At 49.7% G+C, this 13,161-nt stretch overlaps 1 protein-coding gene across 1 annotated transcript in view; it reads right to left on the reverse strand.

The window, feature by feature from the left end:
• Positions 1-2,336: 2,336 nt before the first annotated feature.
• LOC104461839 (microtubule-associated protein 4-like) overlaps positions 2,337-13,161 on the reverse strand; it is a gene marked incomplete at its 3' end in the record, with an annotated part of 89,246 nt that continues 78,421 nt past the window's right edge. The window contains 8 exon segments of the mRNA XM_010073568.1: positions 2,337-2,429; positions 3,997-4,125; positions 6,365-6,687; positions 6,848-6,907; positions 10,015-10,074; positions 10,077-10,185; positions 11,903-12,115; positions 13,004-13,104. Coding sequence (XP_010071870.1) covers positions 2,337-2,429; positions 3,997-4,125; positions 6,365-6,687; positions 6,848-6,907; positions 10,015-10,074; positions 10,077-10,185; positions 11,903-12,115; positions 13,004-13,104 — 1,088 coding nt within the window.

The raw sequence follows: 13,161 nt of genomic DNA on the forward strand, positions 1-13,161 counted from the left end.
AACATTCTGTGATTCTGTGATTCTGTGCACAGCGTCACATCTGCCTCTTTGCTGTTGCTGTCTTTGAAAAGGGAGGGGGAAACACTACAGCACAACAACGGCTTTCACCCAGGGCTTTCACCAGCTTTCACAGCGGCCGTCCCAGACGTCCCCACCTGCAGCGCGGTTCAGGATTTCAGCAGCGGGGACTCTCCTATCAGAAGTGATCACCGGAAATATTTGAGCAAGAAAACATCTTGGAAGAGAACACTAATACTACAGCACCCCAAAGGGAGTGAGGGGATACAAGAATCCTCTCTAGGAAGGCAGCCTGGTCCCCGCGCCTCGCCTGCCCAGTGGTACAGGCGGTGCTGGGTGTGGGGTGCTGGAGGGGGAGCGACTGCTGAGGCTGGCCTGGGGGGATTGGGGACCTGGCAATAACAAGCACTGTATTCTCAAAGCAAAAAGTGTAAGTAGTTGAGAGCAAGGAGGAGAAAAAGTGCAGTGGTAAAAGGAGAGCATGGAAGAAGAGAAACAGCAGGCAGGCACGTGTCCCCAGAGCTGGGAACGTCCCCAGGACAGGACGGCCGATGTAAGGACAGGCCAGGTTTGGTGACGTATCAGAAGAAAGGACAGTTCACTCATGTAGTTAATCAAGCAAGAAAATTATCCCCCATGTTTACAGCACATTTCTGTTGACCTCAAAAAACCCAAAGGCACATGTGAGACGTGTCCACTGAAAGGCGGTACACGGTAAGAGGGGCAAAATCAAAGCATCCTGCAAAATCCAGCTCCTCTGCGTTCACCAACAGTTTGGTTACAACAGCTGCTCCTTAACAGGACAGCCACAGGGACTTCTGCCACAACACACCGATCACCTACAAACAGCCTGTTCCAAACCTGGGGGACAAAACTGGATGAAATGAGCAGCAGGAAGAGAAACGTGGCGAGCTAAAAACCCATTACGAGGGCACCCAACGGACACGGGTGGGCTCAGCAGTTCTTCCTACGGCACAGAGCATTTCTCCGGGAAGCTCCACAGACACACAGATGCATTCCTACAAACACTGAGGAAGTCGTGGAAACACCAAAGAAGAAAGGCAAACCCCTCCGCTGGTGGGAATCGCACACTGGAAGGCAAGAAGGGCAGCAGAGGGGTCAGCAAGCACAGCAGGTGTGGCTTCAACATCTCTCTCGTACCACTGTACGCTGCCAGATGTGGCTGCCTCTTGCAAAGATTTATGGAAGAACTGGTCACGGAAGGCAAAGGTTCAGCCAGACAGATAAATACATGTCTATCTCCCAGGAGAAGCGGCCACAGCAGGCTGCACCGCCGCCAGGTCCTGCAGCATTCGCACCCGCTGAGCCGGGCACGGAACGGAACACGCTGACCACGGCCACGGCGAGCCTGCCGCAGAAACTGGGTGCTTGCACCTCCAACTCTACACCAAAAACGCAGGGAGGTTCACCGATGCTGCTCTCAGGCGTCCGAAGATGTAATCACTGAACATCGCTCCTCGGGAAGCTGGCCACGGAAAAATTCCCTTGTGCTGAAGTACGTCAGTGTCTTTTTGAAACCATCCAGTCCTTGGATTTCGGCAAACCGCGCCTGGTGCAAACAGCCTGGCACAGATTTGGTAAGGTAGCAAAGATCTGTCCCCAAGGAAACAAGTCTGCCCAACTACAGGCACGTTTTCAAAAGCTTTAGCATCTCGATAGTTACTTGGGTTTTTTGCCACCTTCTCCCAGGATAGAATACTCCGAACCAAGCCCGCAGACGTTACCCGATGAGCCTTCTATTTCAACCAGCCAACTCTGCTGCCAGAGATACCAGCAGCCTTTAAACTCAGAAATTAGTCGCAGCTCCAAGATTAAGTCCCAGTCTTTCTCTCCTCCTTTTTCAAAGTCTCCCTCCTCGTGAAACAAGAAGAGAAATTAATCTGACTCAGGCTTGCTCTATTAGCCAGTTCTAGGCCACAAATTCATTTAATCTAGAAACGAGACATCTGAAATAGGTCAGAGGACGATGAGGGGCCCCCACTGACGGCAGAGGGAATCCAGGGTGGACTCGCTCCCGGGCCAGCGAGGTGCACATCCTGTACTTGGTCGTGAATACCGTGTAAACCCTGCGAGAAATCGGTCAGGTCTGTTTGTAGCACTACAAAACAAACCACACACGTTCAACCAAGCATCCCATGGGGGGAAAAAAAATAATCCTCCATCCTACATGATTTCCAGAAGCCCTGAAACGCTGCCACACCGTTCTGCCTGAAACACGGCGTTCGTAAGACTGACACACAAACCCACAGTACACGAGGCGTTAGTAGACAGAGAGCTGGCCCAGAGCCCATACTTACATTCCCACCTCCAGGGACATGCTTAATATTGTCCTTGGAACCACACTTGGACTGAACATGGCTGTAGTTCGCTTTTTTGGAGACTATCTGGACCTGGAACGTTACAGAATGGAAAACAACACAAGGGAAGAGGACTGGTTAGAGTCGTCATACGCAGGCGGGAGCGGCCGCTCGCACACGGCGGCCAAACGCGGAGCTGTGTTAAACTCAATCCAACGCTGGTATTAGGTGTGAAAGCAACCGAGGAGGAGAGTGAGAGAAAAAGTGACCGACAAGAGGCTGCACAGACAGTGTTAGTGCGAGAGCGTAAGCGCTGCCGTGAAGACCGCTCCTCCACCTGCTCTACGGGCCCGGGCGGGTGGGTGCCTGCCAGCCAGCAGGGACAGGGTCACCGGTGTCCCCCGGCAGCCTCCCGGGAGCTGGAGCCCGCGGGTGAGAGCTGCCCCGGGGCAGGGAGAGCCGGCTCAGCCGCCTCTGTCCTCTGCGGGGCCACAGCTTCCAGCACCACCAGGACCTGCTCGGTGTCGGTGCTTCGCTGCCGTTTGCCTGGGGGAGCTCCAGCCCTGGGTAAGGGCTTGCAAAAACTTTGGGCAGTAAAGCCCCGACTCAGAAACAATCCTGGGGTAGGCTGGCAAGCCTTCAGTTAAATTTTATCATGAGTCTTCTGTTAATTAAATTGTTTCTCCTTTAAATTGAAGTGGCTTGGACTTTTTCAAAATACAAAAGGTATTATATAACTCTAAGTTATAATCCTGTGATTTTGGATTTCAAAATCCAAAAGGAGCACACTAAGTGAGCTCTTACTCACCCAGGTGGGAACTGAGTTAGAGCAGCTCGTGTTCACAAAGGTTAGTTATGACACGGGTTTAGGCTGGGAGTTATTTAACACAGCACGGAACGTGGCAGAAGCCGTCTCTAGAGCACTTCTAGAGAGAGGTGATAAATTCGAAGCACAAAAGGAATCCCCAGAACATTCTCACTTTGGCAGGTTTCTCCTTGGCCAGCTCAGAAAGGCTGGATTCAGTGCAGCAGCAGCTCTGACAATGCACTCCTGCCCTGGTTTTGTGGTTCATGGCTTACTGACTTCTCTAGAGGCACAAATCCCATCCGCTCACTGCCAGGCTCTGCCCGATAACGTCTGAATTAAACCAGCGCCGCGGGCATCGCTGCCTCACTCCCTGTCCGCTGGAATGCCGCGGCACGGCAGCTTCGAGTAACCACCAAACGGTGAGCGCCGCGTGCGGGGAGCTAGAGTTCTGATACAACTGGGTTGGGAACAGTGCAGGAAAAATACGAGGTCCTTAATATTCTGCAGTCTTACCACTAAAGCCCTCTTCCTAGTGACAAACCAGGGCTGTGTATGGAAGAACTGATTAAGGGAACCTCCGACCCAAAGCTAAGCCTAAAAGTGAAAATAGAGGAGACTGCTCTGACAACATTTACATGGACAGCAGGCATGGAAAAGAGACCCACGGCAGCGATCTCGGAACGTGCCGAACCGAGAACATCTCGGGGTTTACAGGAAAGAATCGGAAAAGTGTCTGTGCAGGGAACAGTGACACCGAGAGGAGAGAGCAGAAGAGCTGAAGAGAAGGAAAGTGACTCAAAATGGAAATGTTTGCCTTCACCTTCCAGAGAGAAAAGTCTGAAATGAACTCACTTTCCCATTGGGCTGCCTGGGGGCACTCTCTTTTGATACGGTTGTTTTAGTAGGAGCCATTTTAGAGACTGCATTGGGTTCAGACTTTCGGGCAGCAGCGGGTGATTCTGGCTTTTTCTCTATTTTCCCCTAGATGGAGACAAATGGATGATTTCAACCAGCAAAAGCACAAGTGTGGGTGGAGAGTACGGCAACACGAGCCACCCAGAGAAACTCAACGGAGCAGAGGACCCAGGAGACCTTCCCAGGGAAAGCACAACCCTGTGCCTGGGGTGGAGGGGCAGAACACCACTTAGACACGGGATGAAACGGGCACCCTGGGTCATCAAGCAATAATGAAGCTCTCCGTTTCTCAAAAAGCTCCTAGGTGCCTTTCATCGAGGCACCTCATCATTTCCCCAACGGTCTCCAAGTGACCCCAGCACATCATACTCTGCCAAATAATTAAACCCCACCTTTTAGGAGCCCAGCAGCAGCTGGACCACCTCCTTCCCATGGAGGACGTTACAGAGACCTTCCAGGCAAACACATCCATCCACAGGATGATTTGCTTTGTCCTCACGCTCCAGGAGCTCTGCGGGGTACTGGTACACCGTGCTTCCATTCCTGGTTTCTCACCCACACACTGACTTGACTCAGGCTTTGAGATCAAGGGCTGATTTTTATTTTTTTTTAAACTAATTACACACAGGTGGACCTAGCTAATCCAGCTAAGCAGAAAATTGAATTAAAATTTACAGGTTTTAGAAAAATTCAGCAACTACCTCAGAATATCCCTCTTTCTGCTAATCTAGATCCAGCCAAGTGCAGCTGGACCTGCATTTTTGGGGGGCTCAGAAGAAATCCTGTGTTTCACTAACCTACCAGCAGCAGAACAGTAAATAGGAAAACCTCGGCACTCCTACAGCATTCCCAGATTCTGAAAACATCTCAGCATAAATAAGACTGTGAAAAGAACAATTTCCTTAAAAACACAACTGTTAGGATTTCACAATTCTATTAAAATATTTCAAAATTAAAGGACAGTACAATTTAATGTCAAAATAAATTCCCTTAAACTGGCACAATCACCCTGTAAGCCAAAAAGCTCTGCAAACCCCAGAACCCTAGCACAGCCTAAAATAACGGAACAACTTTACGTGTTCCTTTTGGCCAGATGGCAGAAGGCTTTCTGAACTTCTGTTTGCTTTCAAGTCACAATATCCAGCATATGAAAGGGTCCCCCTCCTGCTTGCCTCCAAGTTTTTCAGCAGACTTGGTTCGTCATTTCCAGAAATTCTTTTAGGGAGTGGAAGTTTCTGTCCCCCAGACCCCGAAGCTCTGAGGACTGGACTATGGTATTGTACAACTAAGATACTCTTAACGTTGAAGAATAAATCCGCCGGTGCTGTCTGGGGCATACAACGCCACAGCCCCCAAATGCCCTTGACTCCAATGTGCCTGAGAGGGGATGAAGGCTCCCAGCATGAACCGTGCTCTCTCGGCATCAGATGGAAGTTATGTGCCGAGTTATCCCTTACCCTGGACGTGCAGCAAAGGTAAGGGAGCCAGTGTGGTCCACTGCATGGAAATCAAAGCCCTCTGAGTGCAGGCAAGCTGCACAGCTGGGCAGGTAAAGATGGGTGTATCTTTATGCAATATCCAATAAGGGTTTTATTAGCCACAAATTGATTTAAACCCTCAGAACAGGGCAGTGGGTCTGTCCCTAAACCCTTATTTACACGGCAGATGCTCACAGTGGAAGTGTGATTTCAGCCCATCACTGACAGAGCTGGAGCTGTATCTGTGCACACTCTTCTCCCTACAGCTCGTTCAACGCTGCCCTCTCTTCCTGTGCCCACCTGAGGTTATCCAAAGGACGGCGTACGTGGACCCCGCTCACACCAGCTGTAGGCCTGACGAGCTGAACAGAGTCCCCACTCCTAGACCTGGGAAAGGTGCTGCGGAACTTGCTCCTGAATCCAGATTTCCTGCATCGTAATGCATTGTCCTACCTTCTGGACCATTCAGCAGCCTCAATTCCTCTAGGCAAAGGCAAAGTTTTGGAATACAGGCAAGGTTTCGAGCTTCCAATACCAACTAGTTTCTGTGTCAGGACGTACGACAGAAAAACAGAACCTGAGTTTTGAATTCCTGTACGTACGGCAGTAAACACCACAAAGGCTCGGAAGGCGGATTCCTTCTGTACACTAGATCACTGCCTTGTTAATGCCTTGTGCATAACCCAAGAACCCAAAGAGGAGCTCTGCAGAGCATAAACGAGAAGAGCAGTGAGGATACAGCCACCAAAATTAGCAAAGAGCACCCACAATGCTTAAGAGCTACGGTTCCAAAGCTTACATTTGTTATGGAGTTTGAAGAAACTTACCTTTCCTCCACCAGGCTGATGTTTAATATTATCCGTCGATCCAATTTTGGAACGTACATTTTTCAGATCTGGAGCAGAAACGCTGCTGGTCGGGCGAGATGGCTTGGAAACGGTGCTGGGTTTAGTCGGAGCCTTAGCAGTTGGTTTTTTAGCATCTGCGGTCGCCGTTGAGGTTGCGGGGGGTTTGGTTGCAGCAGGCTTGGGTTTGGGACGACTGGTGGCTACGGCGGGTACGCTGGGTGCACTGGAGGCAGTGGTGGAAGGAGTGGTGGCGCTGCTCTTGACTGCATTGCCAGCAGCACTCTTCGGGCGGCTCGAGTCTGCTACAATTATCCCAGCAGTGGGTGGAGGGAAAGGAGAAAAAGACGGGTCAGACGCTATTTACCCAAACTTCCTCCGAGTCCTAAAGATGTACAGTGGCCCCCTTAGTAAACACAACCCCGACCAGGGAGGATTTGATTTAGATGGAAAGTGCACAGTTACCTGATGGTGACTTTGCAGAGGTCTTCTTGGCGTCTGCAGGCTTTGCGTCAGTCTTGATAGCTGCCCAAGACAAAACACACCGTTAGTATTTCGCAGAGTGGGAGGCAGTATGCACGGATGAGAAGCCTGGGATCCTGGCACAGCCTTCTCTGGAAGTCAGGGGCTCTCCGCAGTCCCCTCTTCCAACATGCTGCTTGAAATAAAACATCCCAAGAATTAACTGCTCCGTCTGAACGCTTGGCTGAGGTGGCACTCATCCCAACAGCAAAACTCACTCCTGTTTTCCAGCAAAAGCATCAACTCATCAAAAGGATCGCCATCCAATGATGCAACACCTGGGGTATGGTTTGCATTTAGTTTTTTCTTAAAATTACTTTCTGATTCTGACAGCCCTAACGTTATTTTAATCCTGCCCCAATTTCATGTCTTAAAAAAAAAAGAAAAAAGCTCCTTCCTGTAGTGAATAGTGAAAGCAAAGCCACACCTGCCCATCTATACCCTTGGTACTGTTGCTAGATAGCTCTAACCAATGCCAATTTTCTTGCACAGAAGCTACTGCTCATCTTTTGGTCCCTGTTGTAACTGTATGAAACCAAAAAAAAAACGCTGCTGGGCAAACACCAGTGACCGTGACCTGGGCACACTCCACACAGAACAGTCTAAGCCAGGAACGCATCTGTCCTCCTCAAAGCAGAATAAAACCAGACCCAACATCCATCAGATACAAACCACAGACTGAGAAACACAAACAGAACCTTTGGATAATTTAATAGGGCCTAAAGGATGATCTATAACTGATACCAAACACTCCCCAAACTGGCCTGTCCAACCAACCTCATCTCACTGCTTGAGACCACAACTGTAACGGGGAAAACTGCACGGACGGAGCAGAGCGGCTCTTGCACAAAGGCAAGAGGACTGAGATGTTAATTTAACAGAGATGTTATTTCTCCTCATTGTGAGTGGAGAGTCAAATGCTGGAACACTTTTGTCTGTTATTAGCACGTGATGTTGAAACCCTGGAGAACACTAAAGCTACTGGGACAATGGTCCACAACGACAGTCAAAGACTTTGACCTTTTTCTGATCTGAAGGACAGAGAGATGGTCTTGAACAAACATGAAAGTAATTTTTACCTGGAATGGGGAAAATTGGGGGGGGAATAATAAAAAATCAAGCACCACGTAGCCCATGGCTCTCATTAACTGGAGGAAGGAACTGACACTGAATACCTGAAAAAGTGAAACCATGTAACCCAAACCAAGCAGCTACACCCGCATTTTTCACCAGCAAGAATGACTGAACGCTTGAGCAACCCCCAAGGAAGTGAGAGTCTCTGTGAACCTGGAAAGCAGGAGCAGATGTCCTTCTGAAACACCACCTTCAGCCAGAAACTCATCACCCGGCTCAATGCTGCGCAACAAGAAACTAAATTGGGATCATAAGGGACCCAGGTCTCCATCACCTCCACCTCTGGACCCAGCTGCCGCTGCACGTGCTCCAACCCAACGGAATCGTCAGCGTGTGCCGCGATCCCTCTGGAGGCCCCGCACCACCATTCATCCTCCAGCACACCCTCGCCTTCTCCTCTTCCGAAGCACGACTCCCTTCTTCTACCCTTCATGACTCCCCCGTGCATTCCCAGATCCAGCCAAACCAGCCTGAACTGCGGATGGAGTTTCTCCAGCTGACCTCATCCCTCCCTCGCCCACCCGGTTCTCCCTGTCCTCTGGCAACGTCCCACCGCCCTCGCCGGTGCCGCAGCCTCTTCCCCTGGACATCTTGCCACTTGGAACAACCTTCCCGCATCTCCGCATCGTTGCCTCCATCTCTTTTCAAATGTCATCAGAAAACGCTTCTTTGTGCCTCCGTTTTGGAAGGAGAAATTAACGGAGCTCATTAAAACCTATTAAGCGCTGTGGGCTACAGTTCGCACAAGACCACACACCGTGAATGTTACAAGGATGTCCCCAGGACAGTTAAGATACTCGGCTCTTGGAAAGTACAACGCTTCCTCTATGCAGGATCTACTCTATTTTCCCCTAGAGCATGAAGTATGGGATGTACATCTAGCCTCACGTATTTCAACGCAGTTAAAACACCGCTGTTCTTTGGGAAAGGCGGGTTATGAATCACGCTTTGGGACTCACGGAACAAAGCAACCCGTCCGGGTTATTTTTTTAGCTGTCGTTTTACATGTTCATTGGCATATTTTGCCAGTGAGGTCTAGTCATTTGAAAAACACTTGAGAACATTTAACTATATTTTTATCTGATGCTGCATCTCTCAAGTTCCGTTAAAACGAGTGAAAGCAGTGTTTTCAAGATGCTTATACACTGCTCATGTGTTAAACTCAGAGGAAGTCCCCTCTCTGGCAACAGCAGGAGCGGGATACGGTTTTCTGATGACGCTGATGTGATTTCAGCTCCAAATCCTTCCTGCACCAGTAAAAAACCTCCTCTTCTGTTCAACCTTTTTGTTTTCCAGGTGCACTAGTCTGAGTGTTTCAAGTCATCTTCTGGAGATTTGCTTTTCCCAAGTTTTCAATTGGTTTTAGTGCTTTTTCTAACTGTTACTAGGGCAAAATACAGAGGTAACAGCATCTTTTTCTTCAATCAAGCATGTTCAGTAATTGTATTAACCCTGAATCACCCTGAATCGGCCTGGAAGGTAGTTCAGATTTGGTTTTGGAAGAGAAAAACCTGGAGACAAAAAAGTCCAACCTACGGTCTCTGTGCCTTGGCACAGGGCCTTGCCTTGTGCTGCACTGAAGGGTTGATATTCAGCTGTCACTAAGCTTCACGTCAGCTCTCGACTGACGGCTAGGCCAGCTCACACCTCTGGGAAGTACAGGATCACAGAATTAGGGAATGGTTTGGGTTGGAAGGGACCTTAGAGATCATCCAGTACTGGTTAACAGCAGCTGCAGCTTCTCCCAAGTGACTGCATTTCAAGGTTTTGGGCTCTTTCCTTTTTTCAAACCTCAAGATGGCAAGCTTGTTTACCAGGACACTGATTTTAACAAACCCATGGGGCCACAGGATGACTACACACAGGAAAAAGCAGTCGGCGTACTGGAACAGCCGAGAAAGACAACCACGGCGCTGCTCAAATGGAAAGTGGCAGCCGGTGAGAAAGAGAGGCCTGAGGACACACAGGACACTTACAAGTCGGCCTCTTCGGGGGAGAAGCAGCGGTAGTTTTCGCAGCGGCAGCTGCAGCGACTGAGCCGTTGTCCGAGGGGTAGTAGGGGTGCTGCGGACGGTTGTTCTGGGAGTGGCAGCTGACGGAGGCTTCGAAAGCGAGGTCCGCTTCTCTGTGGTCTTCGTGTCTGCAACCTGGAAATGGAGAGGCGAGGTTAAAGCCAGCGTTTCACCAACAGGCTCTTCAACGTGCCAACAAAAAGCCTGAAATAAACGGGAATTGGTTAAACTGTTAAACACAGAAGCCAGGCACTGCGGGAACACTGTAATGCAGAAGATGACACATAATAATCCAGGCATGCAGAAGCGACGGGCTGTGCTCAGCACAGGACCCAGAGGACAGCCCCGGCTGGATCTCAGAGTTGTGATTTCTGAACGACATGGCAACCATCAGTCCACCAGCAGTGCTTCTGGGAGAGATTTCGCTCCTTCACGAGCAGAAATGCTCCTAAGCTAAGGCAGCCCCAATGACACCCCTGGGGACACAGGAGTTAGTGCCCGTGGTTCATTCCTCACCTGGAAAACGATTTCATGTCTGTCCCTGGTGAGTCACTTGTTTGTAAACCAACCGACCCCTTAAGCATTAAAATACTGAGTTCATGCACAGAAACAAGCGAGATGAGATTTCTACTTCATCAAAAAGGAATTAAGAATCATGCCAAACACACAAAACTGAAGACACTTTTTCACAGAAAAAATTACAGATTTATGCCTGCGCTTTCATACTCTTCTTCTCATTCTGTAGTTAGTTTTAAAGGCACTGCAATGCAGTTATCTGAGCTCAGATGGACAGCAGCAATGCCAGCGTTTCAACAGCAACGGGAAGCTGCTGAAATGGATTTTAACATTCCCTTCCAAATGCGAATCCTCCTGCTATCCAATACCACGAGTCACCGCAGGAGAGATTCCAGGGCCGTTCCCGTTCTCAGCACTCCACGTGGACACCCCACTTCAGCTCTGAGATGCAACGCTAAGAGCTGTCCACAGATCCTCTCTAGCTGAAGAATTACAAACCTCCAGTACTTCCTAAGCACTTAAGTGTATCATCAGCTATCTCTGTACTGGCTTCAGAACGGCCAGACACCACAGAGACAATCTTTGAGGACACTTCCTTGAGGCCTTTTCCAACCTTAGTGATTCTATGATTCTATAGAACAAGAGGAAACGGCCTCAAGTTGCACCAGGGGAGGTTTAGGCTGGAGATTAGGAAAAACTTATTCGCTGAAAGAGTGGTGAGGCATTGGAACAGGCTGCCCAGGGAAGGGGGGGAGTCACCATCCCTGGAGGGGGTCAGGAACCGTGTCAATGTGGTGCCTGGGGACGGGGGTTAGTGGGTTGGGTGGGGTTGGGGTGACAGTTGGACTTGATGATCCTTGAGGTCTTTTCCAACCTTCGTGATTCTCTGGTTCTCATCAGTGGGAAATACCGAAGGGTTCAAACTGATTTTTTTTGCTCTCCGTTCACTGCTCCCATGCTCTTGTCTGGATTCAGGAGTTACCCTGTTTGCAGCGTATCTGTATTTAGAAAACCCTCCTCCTTTAGTTACAGCAAGAAATAAAGAATTACCTTGTGGGCTCCCTGACAGCTCACAAGGACAATCATGGTAACACAGTCAAGTTTAATTTTCTCCTCTGCGATGACGCAACTAAACGCTCGGGATCTGGTGCCGTAAGTGGGTTAACGGAAGCTGAGCCCAACAACTGCGCAGCTCACAGCACCCTGAAGCACGCTCCGGTCTCAGCCTCCCCTGACCAGCACCAGAACTACATTCTGCCTCTTGGGCAAGACAGCTGGTGAGTTAACCCTTGGGTTAGTTCTCGGAGCTCCCACACAAAAAACTCGGAGTTCTTACCTTTGGTTTAGTCTCTTTTGGAGTTAAGGTGGAGGGACGTGTAGCACCGGTGGCTGGGCGTTTAGTAGTGGTGGCTGAAGTAGGAGCTGCGGTAGGGCTCGTGGGCTTTTTGTTTGGGCCAGGCGCGGCAGAGGCTGGCCGTTTGGGGCTGGTAGCGGACAGGGGCCTGGCTTTCGTTGCTGCAGGCTTGGTAGATGATGTGGATGCGGCAGGCTTTATGGTTTTTCAAAAAGCAAAATCCAGTATAAAAACAAAACAAAATACAACAACAAAAAATAGCGCATTGTAAACCAAAACACTGAGCTGCAAGAACATAAAAATGATATTTTAAATGAAAGAAATAAAAAATAATTAGCTTTCTGTTTTCTGAGCATAACAAAAAGACCGAAACGAAGCAGCGGAAGAGGGCTGGGCTGCCTTCGGAGCCCAGGGGAGGTCTGCCATTGCATTCAAAGCGAACAGGATTTATTCCAGCAACAGAAGGAATCGCTGGTAAAGCTGGGATTAGTAACTGGGTGTTCCTGGCATCTCGTCCTACGTGTGGTACACAGGACATTGCTTTCCAATTACATGCACACAAGGGATTGCAAGCTCTAAATCCCCGTGTGATCAACTCCAGGGTCACCCGTCCGCTGCCTTCCAGGGGCCCAAGAGCCCCCTGCCCTCACCGCTGCCCGGAGGGTTTGGGGTGGGGCTCTGCTGAATGCTGCAAGCAGGTGTCTCTGATGCTTCACAAACAGCCCTAAAATAGAGTATGAGATCCCGGGCAGATCTCTGAGAGCTGACTGTAACTCAAACAAGCGTGCTGTAAACCCCTAGGAGAGTATCCGGGTAGCAGCAGTGTCAGCGTACGTGATTACTGCTTCCACACCACCGACACCACCCAGGGAACTTGCCACCCATTTACTAAACCCACTTTCCGACACGTTTGCTACAGACCGAGGTGTTTGCAACTTCCTAACTGGATGTCTTCCTTTTAGGAAAATGTTCACAACGGGCAGCTCAGAAAACAGAACTGGTGTTGCCACAGCTTAAGAAGCAGAACAGCCGGCAAATTAAAGACCAGAGAAGCGAAGACGCTGGCCGTGAAACGACACCTACCTTGGTCTTCTTCTCAGGGCTGGGAGGAAGCTCTTTGTTGGGAGGTGCTGTGATATCGTTCCCTGGCACGGCTTCCGCTGGTTTGGTCTCTTCTGGTTTTGCTGGGGAGGGGGGGGGGGAAAGGACCGGGGCCTTTGTAGGTTTGGGTTTTTTTTTTT

This window comes from Pterocles gutturalis, unplaced genomic scaffold (genome assembly GCF_000699245.1).
Source record: "Pterocles gutturalis isolate BGI_N339 unplaced genomic scaffold, ASM69924v1 scaffold22377, whole genome shotgun sequence".
NCBI lineage: Eukaryota > Metazoa > Chordata > Aves > Pterocliformes > Pteroclidae > Pterocles > Pterocles gutturalis.